Source organism: Oryza brachyantha, chromosome 12 (assembly GCF_000231095.2).
Source record: "Oryza brachyantha chromosome 12, ObraRS2, whole genome shotgun sequence".
Lineage (NCBI taxonomy): Eukaryota > Viridiplantae > Streptophyta > Magnoliopsida > Poales > Poaceae > Oryza > Oryza brachyantha.
Window position 1 is genome coordinate 12,279,149 of NC_023174.2, and position 23,793 is coordinate 12,302,941.

At 38.3% G+C, this 23,793-nt stretch overlaps 2 protein-coding genes across 2 annotated transcripts; both read right to left on the reverse strand.

Moving 5' to 3' along the window:
- Positions 1 to 801: 801 nt before the first annotated feature.
- Positions 802 to 6,065, reverse strand: LOC102708674. Its single transcript, XM_006664511.3, has 3 exons — positions 5,759 to 6,065; positions 5,211 to 5,281; positions 802 to 1,519 (listed from the first exon to the last, which is right to left on the reverse strand). Exons 1-3 carry the CDS (start codon positions 6,063 to 6,065, stop codon positions 1,211 to 1,213), a joined length of 687 nt encoding a protein of 228 aa, XP_006664574.2. The 3' UTR covers positions 802 to 1,210.
- A 6,714-nt stretch (positions 6,066 to 12,779) lies between these two features.
- LOC102708952 (MADS-box transcription factor 20-like) lies at positions 12,780 to 19,057 on the reverse strand. Its single transcript, XM_015843096.1, has 8 exons — positions 18,870 to 19,057; positions 14,864 to 14,945; positions 14,571 to 14,635; positions 13,824 to 13,923; positions 13,689 to 13,730; positions 13,566 to 13,604; positions 13,291 to 13,439; positions 12,780 to 13,187 (listed from the first exon to the last, which is right to left on the reverse strand). The coding sequence occupies exons 1-8, from the start codon at positions 19,055 to 19,057 to the stop codon at positions 13,091 to 13,093; spliced, it is 762 nt and encodes a 253-aa protein (XP_015698582.1). The 3' UTR covers positions 12,780 to 13,090.
- Between the last annotated feature and the right edge of the window lie 4,736 nt (positions 19,058 to 23,793).

Sequence of the window (23,793 nt, forward strand, 5' to 3'; positions counted from 1 at the left end):
GTCAAAATAAATATGTATCTTTTTAACTACTCTTGGTTCATAACTCGAGATATTTTATTTCAATATCCCACACCAACCTACCCACCAACACTATTTGTTATTAATGGGGTATTTTGGTCTTTTGTTCTTCGTAATTTCCTCCTTAAAACTAGGAGTGTTTTTTATGGGACAGAGTGAGTATGATTTTGTAGACTGATGATACTCTTAGGTTCAGTGAATTAGAGAACATCTCAAGATGAAAAAATATGCTCTCTTTGTTTTAAAATATAAGCATTTCTATAATTCAAATTATGTGTCATAGTATAAACATTTCTGCATTGATTCTCGTTATTTCAATTATTCAATGATTCCGAAGTCAATCATATATTTAGAAAGAGAATTTAATTGATTCAAAAATTAACCACTAGAGTGGCTAAAAATAATCTTTTAACATGTCTTTACTTATATTTTTTTTTATCAAAGCACAATGAGGGAGGCCCCTACGGTATATATATTAAAATAAAATTAAGAAAGTAAATACAAGGCCAAAGCCGGAAGAGAAAGAATCCTAGAACTAGAAGATAGTAACACATATACTTTAGAACGTAGGTAGTATAAAATAAATAAAGAGAGACGATGGTCGATTGATAAGTCCGTATTATCTGGTTTGATGGAGATGCACTACATTAATATGGGCAAAGGAGGTGAAGGGTGTGTACTAAAACAAAAGGGGTCAGGGGGTATAATTTTTCCCTATAATTTAAACAAAAACAATAGTTGAAGATGGCAAAACCAATACGAGAGGGTATAGATTTTCCGGTGGTTACCAAGATATGTTTCAACCTTTTTCTTATATGGATTTTAAGAGTGCAAGCCTCAGATGAAATCCAGCAAAAAACAAACCAATTCCAATGCCAAACGACAATCACTAAACTTGTACATTGTTTCCCATATTATGACTGCCTATTCCACTATAACCTCCAGTATAACACCTACAACACCATAGCTAGCTAGCTTACACACACAAGCTCTTGTAAAGAACTTAGCTACTCGACTCTCTACTGGTAGTCAGGATTATCATCAGCGGAAGAATCTCGACCATTAACTTAACTTAGAGTTCTACCAGGTTGATGTGACAGTATAAAAAGATCTGATCGATTGGATTAGAATAAAAAAAACATTATAACTTAGTTCTACTGTCGGTAGAGAGCACCGTAGCCAAGCTCGGACCTCAAGCCAGGAGCCAGAAATCTCTCTGCCGCCGGGTGGTGATGAGGTACCCTCCTCCTCGTCGGCTCTTCCGCCGGACGGCGAGTGCCATGCACGCCGCGTTCTGCACGCAGTACTCCACCGTGCCGCCCTTGTCGCCGACGCCGCCACCCTTACCGGCGCCGGCCATCCACATCATCAGCAGCCGCCATGAGAGCGACCTCTTCTTCTTCTTCCCCATGACGAGGAGCGACACGCCTTGCTTCTTCGCGGCCTCCACTATTGCCGGCCCCCTCTCCTTCCCCTCTACCACCAAAAGCTCCACATGCACCTACTAGAATAAAATGCATAAGTTTTGGTTCAGGTTTTTTAGTTTCTTTATTCACATAATAAAGGGAATTATATATATTGGTTCTTTGCAAAAAAAAGGTCCCTTTCAAAATAATATCTTGTGAAAATATCGTAAAATTTTGCTATTTTCAAACAGGTCATAGCATATATCTAGGGGCGGATTTACCACCGGGGCTAGGGGAGCTTTAGCCCCCTCCTACCCGGTCGGTGTCTTAAAGCCCCCTTAGCCCCCAACAAAATCTTTGTATTACTAAAGAAAATAAGGGTTAGAAGTACATCAACGTTCATGGATCTTTACTCTCTTTCGTCTAACCTCTCCTAATATTTTTTATTCGCCACTGCCATATATATCCACTTTTTTCTTCCAGCATTATATATAACTTACTTTTATTAAATATGCAAATCATAAAAAAAACTGGTTGATGCGATGCATGTAGCTTAGCTTCACATCAGAATGTTCTAGGTCATGAATTTCTTGGCTCATCGATTGATGATTAACCTCTTAATTCTCATCTGCCATGGCAGGTGCAGAAGGCATGAACGTCAAACTAGAATTCAGATGGAGATTGTTTGGTTTTCCATAGAAAATGATAACGGTATATTGCAATGAAAAATAAGTTGTGAATAAAACTTTTAGATACGTATTCTTAGCATTTTGAAAACAATATTGAAAAATAAATTATGATAAAAACTTAAAATTAACTTTAATTTTAAGGTTAAAAATTAAAATTTTAAATTAAAAATATAAGGAGAAGCATAAATATAGAGATGAAAAAGGAGAGACGCAATCAAGGGTATGCGGATGCAACTGCATCTGCATGAACCCCTTGAGATGATATATGCTCAGCACATGCATCTCTGTGGAGATTTGGTTTTGTGGTCTTTGCTTGCAGCTGGTTGTTGCTGTTCATCTTTCTTTTTCATGATTTGACAATCAATGGGACCATCTATTATTAAGCACTGTTTGACATAGAATGCATTGTCTCAGGGAAAACATGCATGAATAATGAATTCAATTAATTTACCAATTGGAAGGTGGTCTAGTCTTATTATTATGTACTATCTGCCTATATTTCCAGATCATATAAGCTAATACTAGAGGTTAGGATCTGCCACAGGATAAGCTAATACTGATCAGCTGGGTTGTCGGCAAAGAGAATTGATCATCTAGATTTGGTCATTCATATCTTTATTTTAAGATGATCATCTAAAACTGTTCATCCTCTATATCTCTTTGTACTCCAGCAGATCATTTATCTATGACATCCTCCATATTTTTTTGGAGGATAAAGAGAAAACATCTAAATATAGAATTTCTCTCTCCAAATATGGATGACATCTAAAAATAAAGGATGGGGTGGATGTTCTGTTAGAGCTCAATTTTTATCTTCTATCCTCTATCTAAAAGATGAGATAAATGAACTGTTGGGATGTTCTTTGTAGCTATAGGTTGATCAGAAGTAGTACATGCATGATGTCGCTTCAAATGCCAGAAGGCAGTTAAAGGGTCAGGCTTGCAGAATTTTGTGGATTTGTTGCAAGAATCATCTCCAGATTTTTGATGATTTCCGCTCTCTTGTTCGTGTTGAATTATGTTTCATGTTTAAGGTTTTTACCTTTTAGTAACAACTTTTACGCTGAATTCCATCTAGGATTCTAGCTTGGTAGAGTTGGATTTTACTGGGTAGGATTCTGTGTAAATTTGATTTCATTTTGGTTTAGAGGCTGATATAGTAAAAACAAAATTGGAATATAAATAAAATTCAAATGTAGATTCTTGTCACTTCAATGAAAAAAAGCTTTACTACAAGACAGAAGATGTTGTTTTATCAAAAGGTACATTAATTAGCTATAGATGGCCTATTTGGCATTAGAAACTCTGTTTATTAGCCACCACAGGACAAGTCAAATGTGTAGCAGTTATAGCTCGCAAGATCAATCTTAATGCTGATGTTCCAAGTCGGAGTATTCCATAATCTTTATATAGTCAACCTTAAATAGGTTGAATAGATATGCTGGATATAAGTTTGCATTTCTTTTGTATGAACCCAAAAGATACATAATGAAACCAAACACAAACTCTGTGTAATACTATATCTCTGTTCCATAACGTAAGATGTTTGACTTTTTTTATCGTAATGTTTGACCATTCGTCTTATTCAAAAATTTAGTATAAATATAAAATATGATAAGTCGTGTTTAAAGTTCTTTTGATAATAAAGTAAGTCACAAGTAAAATAAATGATATTTCTATAATTTTTTGAATAAGAGGAATAATCAAACGTTACAAGTAAAAAAATCAAACATCTTACGTTATGAAACGGAGGAATTATATGATATGCTAAAGTCAGAGGCTTTATCATGTTAACCCTTTATAAGCACAATCATATATGGCCTCCATGCTCCATGAGGATATATGAAATAAAAAAAAAGAACGAACTTTTTGATGAAAACATTATGAAAAAGAATTACATTGCCGCGAGGCAGTGAATGCAGATAGGATGGATAACACCAAACAGCAGAAATCACCTGAAACTTACCCGTTTTATCCAAACAACAGGAGAGCCGGTCGGTGTAATTGACTAAAATGAGATATTATAAGTATACTACCTCCATCCCATTATATATGCATTGAGATTAACGTTAAGAGAAAAAACTACTATATCTTTTAATAAATAAGAAATATATGTGACTAGAATGGTAGGTGGGGATAAAATGAAAATAATCCTAAATGAGAAGTGAATGATCAAACAAACAGTTATATGAATGGTGTCATAAATGTTTATATTTTTTAACAAGATTCTAATACTAAAAATAATTATATTTTGGAACGGGAGAGTAGTAATAATATATATTAATTAATATTACGCTATTGTTATCCCCTTAAATGAAACAATTTGATACGTGAGAATGCTAAGTTCTACCCTTTAGGGCTTATTTGGTTCACATGATAGAAACAATGCAGGATAGGAAAAGTAAAGGAATGAATGTGTAAAACAGAGGAATATACAGGTTGAGAGTATTCGAATTACAAGATAGAAATATATAGGTTTAGTACTTGATTGTCTCATTCTTCCAAAGAAAATGAAAAAAAAAGCTTGGGGTGGATGCATTATTCCTGTACTTTTCAGGTGAAATCAGTGCCAAAGGAAAATTTTCTCCAATTTTCCGCTTTCTTGTACCCGAATGAAAGAATAGTAAAAAATCCTATGCAACAGTATTTCTCCAAAATTCCCAAGAGAATCATTTGATCCAAATAAAGCCTTACCCGGCCACAATTTTTAGCAGTAGTCTTACCTTTCTTTAGATAATAGATAAAATCCGATCTTTACTTCAAAGAAAGCTATACCCACGTACTCATTACAAAGTTCTTAGCTCATAGCTATGTATGAAGAGCCTTTTTTTAACATTTCTTTAAAAGAGTACCTAAAAGTATCATATATTTTAGTATAAAATTTTAGTATCTCAAGGTACAGTATACCTTAAGATATCAGAATTTTGTATTAAAATTTTTGGTAAAGCTCATGTATGAAAATATAGTTTTTTTAGTATCTTTGACAAAGTACCTTAAGATGTCACTTTAGTGTAAAAATTTTAGCTCAAGGTAATTTTTAATGATGGTAAAAAAAAGCCCAAAAAAATTATGAAACACAGGATGAAAGTAGCCGTACCTCTGGCCTTTTAGCCTGGCAAATACTCCTCATGGTCTCCAGATGTTGGCAATGTCTTCTTGGATCATCTCCTACTTAATTAATTAATTAATTAATCAGCAATCAAAGTTCATCACCAACCAAGTACTACCTCCTCCGTCCCATAATAAATCATTTTTCATTTTTCCGTGTCCTGACCATTCGTATTATTTAAGAAATTTGTAAAAAAAACTTAAAAAATAGTCAAGTACTATTTATATTTTATCATCTGGTAACAATAAAAATATTAATCGCAAAAAAATTCAAATAAAACAAATGATTGAACATGCAAAAATGAAAAATGAGTTTATTATGGGACGGAGGTAGTAGAGAGAACCAACTTTCAATCTCATTTAATTTCCATGCGTGCACCTTAAGCTTCTTATTAATAACACACACTGCTACAAAAAGAATCTAATCATCATGGACAAAAATATTATTCGCAATGCACGGTTTGATCTATGCTAATTAATTAATTATAACTAATTAGTTAATTAAAGAGTTCGTTAATCTAGCTACGAAAAGCTTACGGTTCTTGCCGTTGCCGGCGCCCCGGACGATGTCGAGGAGGACGACGGTGTCGCACGGCCGGACGGAGTGCGACAGCGCCCACTGCAGCGCCGTCCGCGCCTCGTCGCCGCCGCCCCGGCCGTCGGCCACCACCATCACCTTCCTCCCTACCGCTCTCTCCTCCTCCTCCTCCTTACCCTCCTTCACCTTACCATCGCCATCGCCGCCGCCGCCTTGGCCCTGCCTGGCGCATATCGGCGGCGCGCCGCCGCCGCCGTCGGACGACCTGATCCGGTGGAGGCAGAAGGCCGGCAGCGATCTCGCCATGGCCGGCCGTGTGAGTTCTTGGAGAAGTGGAGTGGAGTTAGTAGCTAAGCTGGCATGTGGTGTGGCCTCCACTGAAGCAAAGAAAAAGGGAAGGAAAGAAGAGTGTCCCATGCTTGACCACCATCACCTACATGCATATGCAGGCCCATTTTTTTCTCTTTTTATTTAAAAAAATGAAAAAGAATGGGAAATTATTGTCTCTACTTTTCTTTAAAAAATATGTTTTTTTTAACTTTTGTGTATTTGATACTCCATCCATTTCACATTATAACACTTTCTAGTGTGACTAAATTCATTCATGTATCAATGTATATATTTTGTATATGTGTCTAAATTTATTAGCACACAAATAAATCTAGCAAGTCCACAGAGTCTCATAACGTGGAACGGAGGTAATATTTTCTAAGTGGTGTATTTGTTTTTGATATTGTTATCGGTTTATTAGGACCTTGTTAGGCGTTCTTAGTGTATGTGCATGCAGTTTTTTTTTTCACTTTCTCTTGTTTTTAAGGGAAAATTTAGTCTATAGCACAACTTAAAGCTCAAAATCATGAAATACCACAGTATGTTGTGCTTTTGTTTGGTTTATAGCATAACTGTCACGTTCCATACTAACGGTGTTACGTTGGACAAGAATATCCTTTAGATCTTCATCTTCCAATCACAGGCTCCCCCAGACCAAAATCCCTAAATCCACGTCTCACGAGTTCATCAGGCTACACAAGGTTCTGGCTTCATAGGAATCATCACGCTGCGTATCACCTCACTGCAAGTTAATCAGATTCTAGGCCACTCACGAATTTTCGTTTGTCCTCATTGTCTTGCTGTAAATCTGGGTCACATGCATGTGCATACAACCGAACACTCAGATCAATTACATTGCTATTGATTGATTCAAGCCATCAATCCATCCCATGTGTGACAGGTTCGTGTCATACTGCTATTGCCGGGCTAGTGTGGACATTTTGCCAGATCAAGTCGCTGGCCCTGCTCATCTCAGACGGAAAAAATGACAGTAGCTCACGGTTGTGGCATAAATAGAAGAAAATGGCGTGGCCTGTGGTATAGAATGGAGCGCCAATTTTTTTGTGGTATTTTTTTGAATTCAGGATCCCACCTATGCTATATAACGAATTTTCCCTTTTTTTAACACTATTTTTAGTTATGGAATGGCATGATACAATGACTTGGCCTCTTTTCTTCCTTTTTGGACAGAGAGGAGGGTAGAAATGTTGCAACACAATCTCAATTTACTCCATAGACAAAAATATCATGGTATATGCAAATAAACCAAGTAGATATATAAAAAGTTGTGAATGGAGAGGGCACACGGTTTTGATGTATATATATGAGTCAAATCCATTTTCTCAAGGTGGGTTAGAAGTGGACATAAAGACCCAAACAAGAGTGGTTGATGCTGTTGACTAATGTTGATTTCAGTCGGTGATATCTCCAAACCATTTTGAAAGCACCGCTACGGTACATTCCACTAGTACAGTAACTACATATTTTTAAAAGTATATTAAATATATTATTTAAAACTTTGATAAGATGTGTATACTGATTATCTATTTTAACGTGATATATGACACATAGATTTATCACAATATTATATATATTAGTTTCATGTCCGTATAAAATTTTTACTCCACGTACTACTGATGTAGTATAATAAAATCAGATCCATTGGATCTAAAGTAACAGGCAACTCACAATTATTTGAGGGCATCTTTAAAAAAATCCTTTGAAAGGGAACAGTGTTAGTGAAAAGTGCAGCAAATACTGCAGATATATTTTAGAGCAACAACACACCCATATATGACAGCATATGATACAATTCAAGTTTAAAATTCAAACATGTACATGGTAGTTGTCCTCAATCCTCTGTTCTTTTTTCTTTTCTAGAGAGATGTAGATCAGGGGAGGCTGGGTAATCCCAAGATCACAGAAATCATCACACTTTTGCTGATGAACATCACAGTGATCCAAGAAAGAGGAGCATGCAAGCAAAGCCAAAGGACATGAGGACACATCCACTGCTGTCAAAGTGCCAATCATCATGGAGAAGCAGCTCAGCTTAACCTAGCTTAGTTTCTGCTGATGTCTGTGGCCATAAAGCCGGGCCATTGTGCCATGATTTGGTAGACAAAATGCAGGCATTGTTTGAAAAAAGAAATGTGTCTCTGGCTTCTGAGCCCCAGCTGGTGATGAGCAGCTAGTAGTATATTCTTCAGGCCACTTCATCTGATCTCCACTCCACTGTGTATGTGTTGCATCACCGACAAGCCAGCACAGCTCTCAGATGTGCAATCATGAGAAGAATTTTTGATAAGTTGATTCAATGGGATGCTGAATTTTGTTGCTTAGGAGTTACTTGAGAACAGATTATTTTGGATAAAGAGTCCCTTTACTTACTGAAGTTTACATGTTTCACATTTTCAGAGAAAGGCTAGGATTCATGATGGCACCACCTTTCACAGAATAATCAGGAGTGCTCACTTCAATATGCTAAAACTACTGATGGACATGTATTCCAATCCCAAACAAGATTGCAGCTTTAGCATGAAGCAGTTAGCACCCAAGCTGTCCAATTAACATGCTTCATGAATCATTGTATGGAAGTTCTTTAAAAGAGATTTACTCCGGTCCAACAAAAAGTACCTCGAGGTACCAAATCATTTCTTACCATTGGATCTAGCTGAGTAGGATGTGCGTTGTTAGATCCAACAATCAGAAACGATTTGGTACCGCGAGGTACCGGTGCACTCCCCAGCCATGAACTTATTACGATTTGATACTTTTTGTTAGATCGTAAAATTGCTCTTTAAAAAGATGTATTCATGTTCTTATTGGGATTTGAGCTTGTTCAAGGCCTGCACTCCCCAGCCATGAACTCAGTATCCGAAGAATTCAAGAGAAGAATTTACAAAAGCTGCCAGCTCCACTTACTGAATACACAAGCTGTTCATGTGCCGCTGCTGTGGAATTTTTGTTTGTAATAGATTCAAAAAATTTTGCACTGGAAATGGATCCACAATAGCTGCACCAGTTTCTCTACAAGAAAGACACCAGCTTCTGAAATGCAATTTTCCAGAAGTTCACTGACCGTTGGAATGGCATTTGGCAGAACAGGTTCATTTCAAAAGTGATCTCTATGAACCTTTGAGGAGGCACCCTAATAATTTGTAGTATGAATTAATTACAGCAATGCAAATTTTTATGAACTGCACTTATATTTTGTCTAACAAATACAAATGTATGCTTAAGTTAGGAATTAGAGTAAATTTGGGACGACTTCAGCTAGAACAAGATGTGGTCAATTATTGGGCCTTCTAGTTACTGCTAAATGAAAAATGTGTGCAGTCCAAACTTCTCATTGTGGACCAAATTTATGTTGGGCCTCTTCAGAGTCCGGAGCCAGTCCAAACTTTTTAAAGCCCATCATATGTTCAAAAGAAATTGATGGATGATGTTTCTTTCATGAATAAATTGTACGTAACCCAAGCATTATGGCCCTTTTTATACAAAATCATAGAGATTTTGATATGTGGCACATGATCCGGGCACTGTAACCTTAGAGTTTTGGGGAAAAAACATCGTTAATCAATTTTTCTTTGATTCACCACACTTGAGTTCAAAAATGAAATGTCAAATTTGTATATTACTTGATCCATCGTAAAAAGAAATTGTGCCCATATACGTTAATCATTTGTTTATTTTCCATAATAACAAATCAAATTGCTTAATTAATGGGTGTAATTTTTATGAAAGATAAAATAAATGCCATTGACAAACGTTTAAGTCCAAGAAATATCATTGACGAGTGCTAGTTCTATAAAATATCATCATACAAACAAATTTGTCTGAGAAATGTCATCGTCGTTAGGGTTTCATCCATTTATGTCGTTAAATACAATGTTTATACTATAGCACTTAACAAAAAAAATACCGACGGAACCCTCACGGCGATGACGTTTGTTAGACAAATTCGTTTGTATGATGGCATTTTGTAGAACTCACACATGTCGATAGCATTTCTTACAATTAAGTGTTTGTTAATGGTATTTGTTAAATTTTCCCTTTATGAAAATATAGAACCATAATACATGGATCATGTGCCATGTGACAAAAACCTAATGGTTAGGCACAAATTGGATTGTGCAGTGCAGGCTTTGTGAAATTTACTCTTCTTTCATTCCTTCCTTCTTCTTCTTTTTTATTTTTTTCCTCTTTTTTATTTTTGTGAGGAAAAAGAGAGATCTATTTATTAAATAATTAAAATGTTCCTTTCTTTAAACAAAATGGCATGAGCTCCGTCTGTTCGGTCAAGAGGCATATGAAGAGCAACACATAGAAAGGTTTGCAATTACATATTGAAATTAAGGCCTCGTTTTAAAGTGAATTTTGGATGAATTATCGTTGTGGATTGTTTAATCAATTAATGTGGTAAATTAACATTTTAACAATATACTTTACAAACATGATTGAACAAATGGTCTAAGAAATGCATTAGAAGAAAGTCATTTTGAAGAAATCATACTTTTAGAAGAGTATAACAAACAATCTGTTTCATAAATCTAAAAAATTAGAAATAATTTGAGAGAATCATCTAAACATAACCACTCGTTTATAGTTAAATCCCATTGTCTAACCTCTTTTGTGGTATGTAGTTTTCCTGCCTCATTGTTTTGACAACTGCTTATAAGCATAAGCCAAAATTTAAATTTTAGAACTTACTTTTGAAATTGATTTTGAGTTTTTTATTGTAGTTTATTTTTACATAATGTTCTTTTAGAATGATAAGAACATACATATAAAATTTTTATCTATAAATTATTTTTTTGCTAATAAGTTATTTCGCTAATACTTATTATGGAAACAATGAGGTTGTTGACCTACTGTTGACAAAAAAAAATCTTTGGTTCCTTTCCTTCGAAACATTACACCAAGCCCCAGTTAGGCACCTATGGTAGCCTTCTAGCTTATTTGGATTGTCCCATTCCGGTGCATACCACAAACAATTTTCCTATATAAACAGACAACTAACAACATGTTTCTAATAAGATCCTTTCGTTATCGATGTGAAACTATTCAACCATCTCCCCCTTTAGAGATCGTTATCCATCTATTGTTCATTGCATCAGGGTCACAAGCCGTGCATGCACTCAAGGTTTATCAAGGCTTTACACTTAGGGTCCGTTTTCCTTAGGGGAGGGATTGTTTGGTTTTTTAAAGAAAAAAACAAACGGTATATTTGTAAATAAAAAATAATTTGTGAATAAAATTTTTATATACGTGTTTTTAACTCTAAAAGCCTAGGCTGAAAAATAAACTATGATAAAAAAAGCTTCAAAAGCAACTCTAAATTTAATATTGAAATTTTAAGTTTTAACTTATAAGCATAAGCAGATCGTAAAGGGACTTTCTCGTAAAAAAAAGACTAAGAAAGTAAGAAGTGAGGGGCTCCCCACCTATTAACAAATTCCCCCGCCACTGTTAGGATATTTTAATGGAATAGGACCCCAAGCAAAGATTTTTTCTTGCGGCTCACTTCTTGCTGTCCAGACCTACTTAAGATCATTGTTGGGAATGCAACCTTCGAGCTGAACTTTTTGTGCTGATTTGGCTGAGTAACTCTCTCCATATGTTAGACCATCTCCAGATAATGTCATCATCCCTCCCTCACAGTAACATCCAGAGTGATGCCCTGGATGAGGCTCCATAGATTTGCTAGTTCCTCTTGATCAAATGTTGTCATAGATGAGAGAGGAAGTATCCATGGCTCAAATCTTTGCTCTTACAATCCAGTAGCTAGAATCAGCTCCAAACTTCAATGCATCCTGAAGATGTGTGCAGTGTTACCAGTGCAGAGGATACATAGTGGCTGTTTGGATCTAGGGACTTTTTCTAGTCACTTGTTACATCGGATCTTTAGACGTTAATTAGGAGTATGAAATATACATTGATAACAAAATTAATTGTACAAAGGCTATTTCAATAGACAATTTTTTAAGCCTAATTAATCCACGATTAGCAAATGTTTACTATAGCATCACATTCGCTAATAATGGACTAATTAGGCTCAATAGATTCGTCTCGCGAAATAGTACAGAGTATGAGGTGAGTTTTATTAATAGTCTATATTTAATACTTCTAATTAGTGTCTAAACATTCGATGTGACAGGGAAAAAAAACTGATGGGATCCAAACAGGATCATAGACACACAACCAGTTTGTAGGAACAGTGGCGGCCTGAAACGTCCTGCTGCCACTGCACATCTCTCTCTATGAACTGCGGATTCTGATCACCAGCCATTGCTAGGCTAGCACAGTAAAAAAGTAGAGAGAGAAGATGGCAAAACACTGTAGCATATACACGGTAGAAAAAACAATAATATAATTACTGTTTTGTACTGTAGCATATAACTGTAGCATACTGATCTATAGCCGTCTGTCATGAAACGGAGGGCTAAGATTGATCCAATAGCAGTGCACTGTTTATCCTCTACCATTAGTACTAATGGAATGGTAAAGATCCATTTCCATGAAACTGCTAGCTGTTGTCTCCTGCAGGGCTGCAGCAGTCGTGGTTCAGCAGCTTCTGGGGCTTGTCACAGGAAACAGTAGGCCTTTCCTGTTTGCCTGTGAAACAATCCAGACAGGACTGAGCAGAAGGTACTCATTAGACTGACCAAATGGTTCGACCTCAAGCAAAAGAACCAAAGTGATTACAAAGACAGACAAGACACATTGATTCCAGTGAAAGACATGACCAAAGAGGCTGATCAGTAATCTCAATGCAGCACAGGAAATTTCATCAAACTAACAGCAAAGATGATGGTGCATGCCATCACTAGAGGTTCATTGGACACAAAAGGATGCTTAGAATCTAGGGATCAAGAAGCTAGCTACTACTACTACTACTCCCTAACTGAAAGCTCTAGGATGTTTAGCCAGCAGGGACATTATTCAGCAACCATGCATGGCTGGGGCCATTTCATCTGAACATTTTGTGGCTAGCCGTTTCATGGTGACTGGAGCATCCACCATGGCAAGCCACTGTTGCTCTTGCTCCAACCAAGTGGCACCGCCACAGTTCCCGGCTCATCGGAATCATCGCAGCTGCAGTTTGATTTGATGGCCAAGTTGCAGGATTTCAGTTGAGTTGAATTAAGAAACTGAAGAAATGGCATTTCAAGCATTGTGGCAGTGGATGGTGGCTCACCAGATATTCAGGTTGGGAACAAATGCATCAGCAGCATTGCTGATAGGAACACCAACAACTTCAGTTGGTGCTGTATTCCCCAGAAGAACTTCAGTTGGTGATGAAGCCCTGGAGCTTCTAGGCAGGGATGTCTGCAGTTCAGCAATCTCCTTTTTCATGGACAAATTAACAAGATTATTAAGGTTCAGTTGAGCTGAAGCAAACTGCAAGAATCATGCGGTGATAACTGAAAATGATTGGGATATGCTTTCTCATTCCATCAGTAAAAGCCTCACCTTCTCCAGAATAGTGTTCTTCTCCATCAGCATCTTTTCCTGGATAGAAGCAAAAAGGTTTTAACATAAAGATTGATAACATTACACTTACAAATTCAAGAATCAAAAGATTTTTGCATCTGCCTTGTGTTGGAGCTCGGCGATCGACTTGAGCAAGAGATGATTCTGAAAACATTACAAAAAAACATCGTCAACTGCAAAATGATCATCTGAAGAAAACGCATTTTATATATTCTGTAAGTTCAGATCGAGTGTTACCTTTCTGGATCTGATGATCCTCAGAGAAGTGTCTATCTGGTCCTCAAGCTGTTGGATCTCCCGCAGTGTCAGCGAGTCAAGTTCTTGTCCCAAAAGATTCCTGAGCCGAATGACAACCATGAGAGCATGAAGTCTCTGTCCTGCCAGCCACTAGGGGCCATCCAAAGTACAGAGGAGATACATTTGACAAGAATAGGTGTCTGCGTTTTAGCATTTGTTCACCGATTTCCAGACAGCTTTGAACCAATGCATAAGATCAATATTAAACTAGATGAATATGATTTTTTATTAAAAAAATGTTTTATTGGTTGCAAAATAACATCAATAAAAATCCACCGTCTGTCTGTCTGGTATCAAGATTCAAGAACAGATGAAGTTACTTTGCACTTGCATTAAAAAAATGTTTTGGGCCTACTTTTTTTTCAGACTAATGCATTGGTTTTCTCCAGGATATATAGTCAGCATGCTGAGTTGGACAATATGGAATAAAGTATATGCGTCGGTAAATAATCTAGCTAAAATTAAAAGAACAGGTGAATATTTGCTGGGTTTAACTTTTAATTTCCTATTCTTGATTAGTATTTATTAAAACTTAAGTTAAATGTTTGCAGAACGTGTGGCATATTTTGGGAATGTATAGATATTATTTTCTTATTTTTTGGATCTCTAGAAGGCCAGTTGCTTTTTTAAATATAGAAAGGGACAAATTTTGCTAGAGCTATTAGTTTTGTTGGATATTTTGTATACCTTTGGCTCTTTTTTAGAGCTTCAATCCTAGCCCTCAACATGATGTGGTCATAGCTCATGCTTCCCTGCACAGAACATAGAATTACAAAACTAGGTCTAAACTAAATATTAAAATTGATTACTATCTACAGAATAGACATAGTGATATATAATTATATTTCATAAAATTTATTACTATATATCTATAGAATTGATTACCATCTAAATGTTAATTATATTTCATATATAGAATAGACATAGTGATATACAACAAAGTACAATGTTATGATGAACATTTTCCCCATCCTACACACCTCCACCTCAGGGCGCTCTTGAGCCATATTATTTCCTTCAAATAACACATGCCTGGCATACTTCTCAAGGATTCGCTCCATGCTACCAACAATGCGGGAATTAATTGTCAGGATATTTCCACTATTGTAAAAACAAAACTTAAAATATTCACAGTATTCCCGTCCTTATCATACCCTTGCATGAATAAATTAATTGAAGTGTGATCAACAGAGGATATATAAGACATAAGAGAGTAAAGGAATATAGCACTAATTAATTAAGTCACCCAAAATATTAGTTTGGAAATATTGGAAGGTGAGTAGATTCACTTCAAGTTACCTAGATAAAATTCACATATGATCTAGCTACTTCCTCCGTCCGAAGATATAGGGGCAACTCTTCGGTGCATTTTACTTATAGTATTATACTACCTATAGAAAAATGGTATTTTTATACTTTATTAATTACTTGATTAATATTATTTTGTAATTTTTTTTGCAATAAAGATCACAATAAAAAGGACGATATTGCGCCTTCAAATTTCTACTACACCTAATATTATTGGTAGGATTTCACAGCCGTCCGATAAAAATAGATCAGCAGTATGGATTAAATTCTACTACCAGTAAAATGCACCGGAGTCGGACCAAGATATAAACATTTCAAAGTATTTAAAATATGTTCACAAACATAAGTATTCTTAAACCGTAGTTTTTTTCATCATATATAACCGCTCCAATCATTTAACTTCAGTACGACAATCTGCACAAGTAGGGGTGCTTATATTCGTGGATAGACCTATCCATTTAAGTTTATTTCATGCATTGGGCGTCTCACGCGCTGAATAGCACTGGGTGTCCTTGCAGACCAATGTGACGATGGTAGGTCCCAGAGATGATGAGACTGTTTCATGCGAATAATGCGTATGCAGTTAACAATCACGGGGTTGGCCTGATCGATCGGTTTTTATTTGGATTGGGGCCGGGTTTCGTTAGGGAGTAAATTTAATTAGCATGCATGGTGTAGAAATGTCACTGTATAATTAATTAGAGAAACGCAATATATTTGGGTCGTTGGTTCATGAGTGCATGTCATTACTTTACTAACTCAATGATTAGGGTAATATTAGTATTTAGAATTTTTATCAAATTTAGATCATATTAATTCCTAGCACAAGCAGGGAGAAATGTATGATTTTATTCATCCGTCCTAATTTTTTTTAACCATCATGCCCCTGTGTTTCTATTACCGTTAAGTGAGTTGGTTGGAGAAATAGATCTAAACCCTCCGATAAAATTATATTAATGGTCCAGATTCATTTTTAATGTCAGTAGGGAGCATTGTAGTGTGGGGCTTGATTAATTGTGGATTGAATTAGAAAATAGAGGGAATATTTTACCAGAGGAAATTAGAAAGTATATCTCATATCCATTGTGTCAAAATAAGTGATAGGGGTGACAATTTCTCTGAAACGGTTAGACTGCAATAGACGAAAGTTTCGTGCTTATGTTTAAAGTGCAGCATACTTTGTTAACATATATACAATATATTTTAAGTATTTTGTTTTTTTTCTTTTTCACAAAAGCGATAAATAATGAAAATGTGAAGATGAATATATAGCTTCAGCGACAGTTATTTAAAGACGGGGGAGTAAATTGTCGGTTTATTTACATACAGTCTGATATAGCTTGCATGATCCGGGTTGTGTACAGATAAATCATTGATAATATACATCAATAAAAAAATGAAGGTTTATTATGAGTTGCGTGTTTATTATCTAAATTAACATGACATGAAATATATATATTAGTTGCGTGTTTATTATCTAAATTAACATGACATGAAATATATATATTAGTTGCGTGTAAGCAAGTGTTCATGGCATTAAAAATAGAGCTCTGTTACGGTATTTTTTCTAGTAATAGAAATGGATCCGAACCATTGATATATTCTTATCAAATATGGTTCAGATATATTTCTATTACCATCGCCCAGTAATAGAAACATGAAAAGACATGATTGTTAAAAAAAATATAGGCTTAGAGGGGTAAAATCGTAAACGTGCATGTGGAAGGATGCCACGTTGAGCACACAATAGGTATCGGTACCATATGATAAATGAATAAAACACCTTAGGTATCGGTACCATATGATAAATGAATAAAACACCTTACGAAGAATTGATAAAATCATAAATAACAATACTACCCCTAATCATTATGTTAGTAAAGTACTAAAATATCTTTATAAACCCAAATCGATTATACCGGAACACAGTACCTCTCTTGATTACAAATCGATTACTACCTCTAATCATTAGAGATATGATTGGATTACATTGATTAGTTTTTTTTTCACTCGGAAGACACAAATCAAAAGGTTGCTGCCCCACGAGAGACGGAAAAATATCACATTTTTTTAGTACTGAAAAATATCACATATTAAAAGGACGTACGATTTTTTTCTTTAAGGAATCGTCTTTTTTTATGTCAGGTCCGGTACGTCACCTTTTTTATGAGGCTGAACTGTTTTCGCATGGTTCTTTAAAAGATAAGAGTGCGCATTGCTCGGAGATTTGACAGGGTATGTTTGGCAACCAATTTTAATTTCTAGAAAGTATTTCTTAGAGTGTTTTTTGGTATTAACCATAAATAAATTTTCCTTATAGCTCTTTTAGAGACCACTTCTAAATTCAAAATAATATCTTAGCATTATCATTATCATTCTTATCGACATAGTATAACTGCACACTTAAACACCACTCCACTTGCACGGTGACATGGCTACTCGACGTTACAACTCTATAAACAGAGACATAATATTTACTTGGTGCACCGATCATCTTAAGTCGTATTACAGGATATTCCCTCCGTCACAAAAGATGGCAACTTCTAACCTTCAGAATTTGTTTTAAAATATACCAATTTCTAAACCTACATTAGCTTTTTATACAATCACAACCAACCACTACCAACTTTCTTAATACGCATAGCCAGCTAGTATAAGATTTCTTATATTCTGGTATGGATGAAGTAGTTTATTTCAAAATTAATTTCAAGCATTCATGTTTGTCTTAAAATCTTAAAATGGAAAAAAAGAGAAAGAGTACAAGGAATCTGTAGTTCAGTGCTGCTGAGCAGCAGGGAACAGTAGAGCAGCAGCGCCAGCGCAGTGTGGCGCCAGAAGAGGAACAAGGGTAGGCTAGGTTATATAGATAGCCACAGCATGTTCCATTAATAGAATATGCTAGGACAAAAAAAAAGCAAATGGGGCCTGCTGGTCGTTCATGAGGCCTAGGGGGTGTCATTGTTCAAAGGTATATTTGAAAAAAAAAACTAATTTATAAATTAAAAAATATATTTTTTAACTATCTAAAAAGAAATTAAAAAATAAATATTAACAAAACTCTATAATTAACTCTAAGTTTAAGATTAAAAATTTAAGTTTTAGCCATAAGCATAAACATAAGAAAAAAAATATGATAACATACCAAACATAGTAGTATAACAGTTCCTATATGAGGAAATAAAATCTAAAGCTGCATCACCAAATTATTGCCACATGTGAGTCGGTCTGTGAGCATGAAGCTAGTACAAGCAGCTAGCCGAAACGGGAGAGGAGAATCTCTCCAAAAAAAGCAGCTGATGAATGAATAACAATGGTGTTCTTGCTATTATTTTCTTTGTGCTGGTTGTAAAATATTTTTTTAGATTTAAATAAATACTACTACTTCTATTTCATATTGTAAGTCTTTATAGCTCTGTCTAAATTTATTCATGGATGAATATATATAATTTATGGATCCATATGAATCTAAACAATGCTAGACTTACGTTACGAAACGGAGAGAGCAGTGGATATATACTTCGTATATACACACACAACACACAATTGTTCTAGTAAAAGTACTGAGACAACGTATAACCAAAAATGGAGGGAGGGAGCAGTGTGGTGTTTTGATGAAGTGCGTGCATGCGCGCGCGTATATGCATGTGTGGTGTGGTGTGATGCAGGAATCGACCTGACCTGGTGTGGGGGGAGGCGAAGTCGTAGAGCTTGCCCTTGCCGGAGAAGACGATGAGGGCGACGTCGACGTCGCAGAGGACGGCGATCTCGCGGGCCTTCTTCAGCAGCCCCGACCGCCGCTTCGAGAACGTCACCTGCCGGCTCACCTCGTTCTCGATCCGCCGCAGCTGCACCTTCCCCCTCCCCATCCCTCCCTCCTCCGGCCGGAGCGAGCTCGCCTCGCCGTCTTGTCTTCTTCTCTGTCTCCGGCGGCCGGGAGAGCTAGCCGTCAGTACGCACGCGGCCGCCTCTTGTTGGCTCCCAAACGGCGGAGGGAGGGGGCTCCTATTTATGGCCAAACATGGACTCATGCCGACTTCCTTTCTTAGAAATATATAAAACATAAAACATATAAATTGATACGTTGATAAATATATATCTAGATAAATATATCTAGTTTTATACTTTCTTATTTGACTATTCGTCTTTTTATCTTTTTTTAATCAAATATATAAAGTGATATATATACCATAAAAATATATTTAATAATAAATAAAGATAACATAAAAATAATTAATAATTACATAAACTTTTTAAATAAGACGAATAGTCGTACCTGTATAAAAAAAAAAAGTTAACGGCTAATATGGAACACAAACACTGTGTATACGTCGTCGGCTCGTCGCTTCGCTTCCGCCCGGGCCCAAACGCTGCGTGGGTGGGCCCCACCATGTCAGTCGAGCTGCACCCACCAGATTCTTCTCCGCGATTAATTGGCAGCGCTTTTTCTTTTCCTCTCTTTTCTCGTTTTGCCTCTGTCGCTTGTGGGAGAGGCTGTTGCGGGTTGGATGGGATCCCTCACGCTTTTAACGCGATATAATTGTAAGAATATCTCTTTAGTATACTGATGGCACTGGAAAAATTTTGATTTTGACATTTGGTCGAGGCCTTACAGCACCGTGTACATCCTACCGAAGGTAGGGTCTTCTTACTTCGAGCAGATAGAAACCTATTGACCATGGAATTGGGTCCACGACCAGGGTGATATCGGTAAGCCGAATGCCGAAACGTCAGGTCATGCCGGGCCCAGAGCATTGTTATCAGACTGTAGGCGGCCTCCTGGCAGGCATGCTCATGCGAGCTTCCGGCTCCTGCTTCCATGTTAGGAAGGTAACCGGGGATTTCGTGTAGCTCCAACCTGACACGGTGGGGAAACTCGCCTTCGAGAGAGTGGATCGTGGTGTATTCCGGTTCATAGGGGTATCCTGCCGTGAAGGACACTCTTGCCAACTCTGCCACAAATCCATCCATTCCAAGTCCACGGTGGAACAAGGGGTGGTTGGCCATCTAAAGAACAACGAGGATTAAGAATCAATGGATGCAAAATTTTGTTTCAAGATAAATAAATCATAAAAAAAACAAAGTAGATAAAGTTTTACCCGTAAATCAATTTACTCACGCTTTTCAACCAGAGAGATTTAGCTTTTAAATAACTCACACCTTTGAAAAGCATTAACCTATTTTCAAAGCAACTCTAACTTTCACAAACTATGTACAAACATAAAAAGCAGAGGGCTCTTAGGGTTTTCATTGGGCTGATCCTATGGTCAAAGTAGGCTCTGATACCAACTTATCACGCTCAAAAATTCCTCACACGAATTTCTGAACTTAATTGTGTATTAAAATCCCTGTCCATGATCAGCCAGGGTACACAAATAGACAATATTGATTACATAACCATCGTTCTTAGAAACAACTGAAAATAACACTTATTCTGAATTTAATGAAATTTGAATGGGTCTAAACGGAGACTAGATGAATTAGTTATGAATTTTAGAAGTTTTCTAGGTTTTAACTAAACAGAAAAGTCCTAAATCAATTATTGCGCAATTAAATGGCGTCGATAGGTGGGGGCCACCTGTTAGTGGGAGAGAGGGGTGGCGGGTGGATGATAGGCGGGCCCGGGGAGGAGAGAGGAAGGGAGGGGCGGTGGGCGACTGCCAGGTGGGACCACGGGGAGGCGAGGGAGAGAGGGAGGCCGACGGGTGGGTCCCGTCGATCAGTGAGGGGAAACAGGGGAACGGGGAAGGGAGGTGCTCGGCCAGCGGTGGGTGAGGCCAGCGGCGGTGACATCCGTCGACGGCGACGACCGACGACCGGCGACGGCGATGGGGGACGTCGCACGGCGATGACCGGGACGCCGCACGGCGAACACGGCGCATTGCAGCGCTTCGCAGCGAGAACGCCGGCCAGCTCGGGGAGGCAACGGCGGCGGCGCGACGGGCGCGGCGGCGTGACGACAATGGTGGGGCCGCGTCAGCGACGTCAAGGCGGGGGCGACGGCGACGTCCAAGGCGCGAACGCGTGCGGCGGCGGCGGTGACCTCGGCGACAGCCCGCGGAGAGGAAAAGGAGGAAGAGGGAGGACGGCGACGGCTTACTGGTGGCGGGAACGGGTCCGGTGGGTCGGCGACGCAGTGGAACGCGGAGTGACGGCCAGCGGCGAGCGAGAGCAGCGGCGGCACGCGAGATCAATCGGCGGCGGTAGGCGGCTTTCGGCGCGCGGTGACGGCACGGGCGTACCAGCGACGGCGGTAGAAGGAAGGAAGAGGGGGAGGGGAAGCTGGAGGCGCTCACCGGCGACGAGGAGGTGGCGACGAGGTCGGCGACGACCGGGAACGGGCGACGGCGAGCGGAGAGGTGGCGGCGATGTCCGGAGCGCGGTCGGCGGCGCGCAGCGGCGAGGTCGGGCGCGACGACGACGGGGACGAAGAGGCGGCGAGGGCGCTCGGGTGCCCACCGGCGGCGGTGAAGGCCGGCGGAGAGTTGGCGAGGTTGAGGCAGAGGTGGCGACGCGGACGGGTGACGGCGAGCGGCGCTCGACGGTGGGATCGGATGCAGCGGCGAAGTAGGAGGGCGCGGCGGCGACAGAGCTTGGGCGGACAGAGAAAAGTGGCGACGGCGCGCGGACGACGGGATTTATAGGGGAAAAGCGCCGGCTAGGGCGGGGCGGCCAGTGGAGACCGAGTCGGCCCAAACGGCAGATTCGGCGGTGGCCGTTGCGGGCGGCGGGCGGAGTCCGGTTCGGCGGCGAGGTGGACTCAGGCGCGGCCGGTGCGAGGAGGCGCGGCGGACTTCGGCGTGGGCGCCGGCGAGGGGAGCTGGGCCGGCGGCCCAGGAGGAGGGAAGAGGGCGCGCACGGGAGAGGGACGGCCGGTCGGCTGGGCCGGCCGAGTGGGGGAGGGTGGGCCTGCTCGGCTAGGCCGACCCGGGAGGAAAGAAGGGAGGGGAAGGAAAGAAAGGAAGAAAAAGAGAAAGGGGGAGGAAAATTGGACTTCGGCCCAATTTGAGGAGGAAGGGAAAAAGAAGGAAAAAGGAGGGAAAAAGGAAAGCCCCACTTTTGCCGAGTTTTAAATTAATTTTTGGGCAAAATTTTATACTTCTGCAATTTAAGTTTAAATCCCGTTAATCAATTTGGAACTTCGATTTAATTAAATTAATTTTTAGAGGGATTTTTCCTGAGTTAATTAAGCCAATTATTATTTATGGATTTCTTTTACGAATTAGGCTTGGAATAAAACTCCGGGTGTGACAAACCGTCAGGACGAAAGGGGGATGGGTGGAAAACTGATGGATGAGTTGAAGCATAGACTTAAATACATAGGGTAAATACATAGGGTTTTACTTGATTGGGCTAGGCAAATTTATTACTGGCCAGGATGTGCATTTAGATTGTCAGGTATTTATTACCTATGGGTAAACGGGTATGAGGATTGTAGGAATGTTTTCATACCCATATATCTATTGGGTTAACGTATTTGTCCAATTAGATACCCATGGGTGATACATTTAGTCCATATTTATATCCTAGTAGAATAAATACCCACCGGGTATTGGGTCGAGGGTCTTTGTTACCATGTTTACTTCAGTTGATTATATATATTGAACCCCTCTTATGTTTTTCTTCCCCTGATTAACTTTGTTGAATTCTACACATATATTTAGTTATTCATTTTATTTAAAATCTATATACAAATAAAAAACATATAACTTGTGTCGAAAGTTTACTTTATGATAAAATAAATAATAATTACGAAATATTTTTGAATAAGATGAGTGTCAAACACATCGGTTTAGAAACTAATGGAGTCAAATATAAAAACTGGAGGGATGAGATTTCAGAGCCAATTATATGTTAGAAGAGAAATTTAATCAATTCAAAATTTAAAAATTGATCGCTAAAATGACTAAAAAGGACCTTTTAACCCCTCTTTAGAATATATCCTAAATAGTCTAGAAATATTAATCTTTTGGAACGGAGGTAACAAAAATTTAATGTATTCAAGAGTGGTCTTCACAAGCTCTACTCCAACTAAGGCTGCGTTCGGCAGTCAGATAAGGTATCTTATTCCTCTCGTTTTTCGCGCACACGTTTTCCGAACTACTAAACGGTGTATTTTTTATAAAAATTTTCTATAGGAAAGTTGTTTTAAAAAATCATATTAGTCTATTTTATATTTTTTAATAATTAATAATTAATTAATCACATACTAATCTATTGCTATATTTTCCGCGCGGAATAACTAACCTTATTCTCTCCATAACGAACTCGGCCTCGGAGGTATAAGGAGAGTGTGAGGGGACTACAGAGGGAACAAATTAAGATAGAGGGGAAATGGTACATCGAAAAAGATGATGATGGATGGTCTGGTTGTGTTCTTTTGTTGATAAAATATTATCTAATTTTTTATAGCTACTTAATGGTATAAACGATGGAATTAACTATTACAAATTTAAAAGTCTACTTTATAAAGGCGAGATAATAAGCCCCTCAATTAATTTTTTTAAAAAATATATTATTTAATAGTTTGAGAAGTGTGCATACCAAAGACAGGAAAGAATTAAGAATAATACGTAGAGTAATCTTGGTAAGAATTGAACAACGT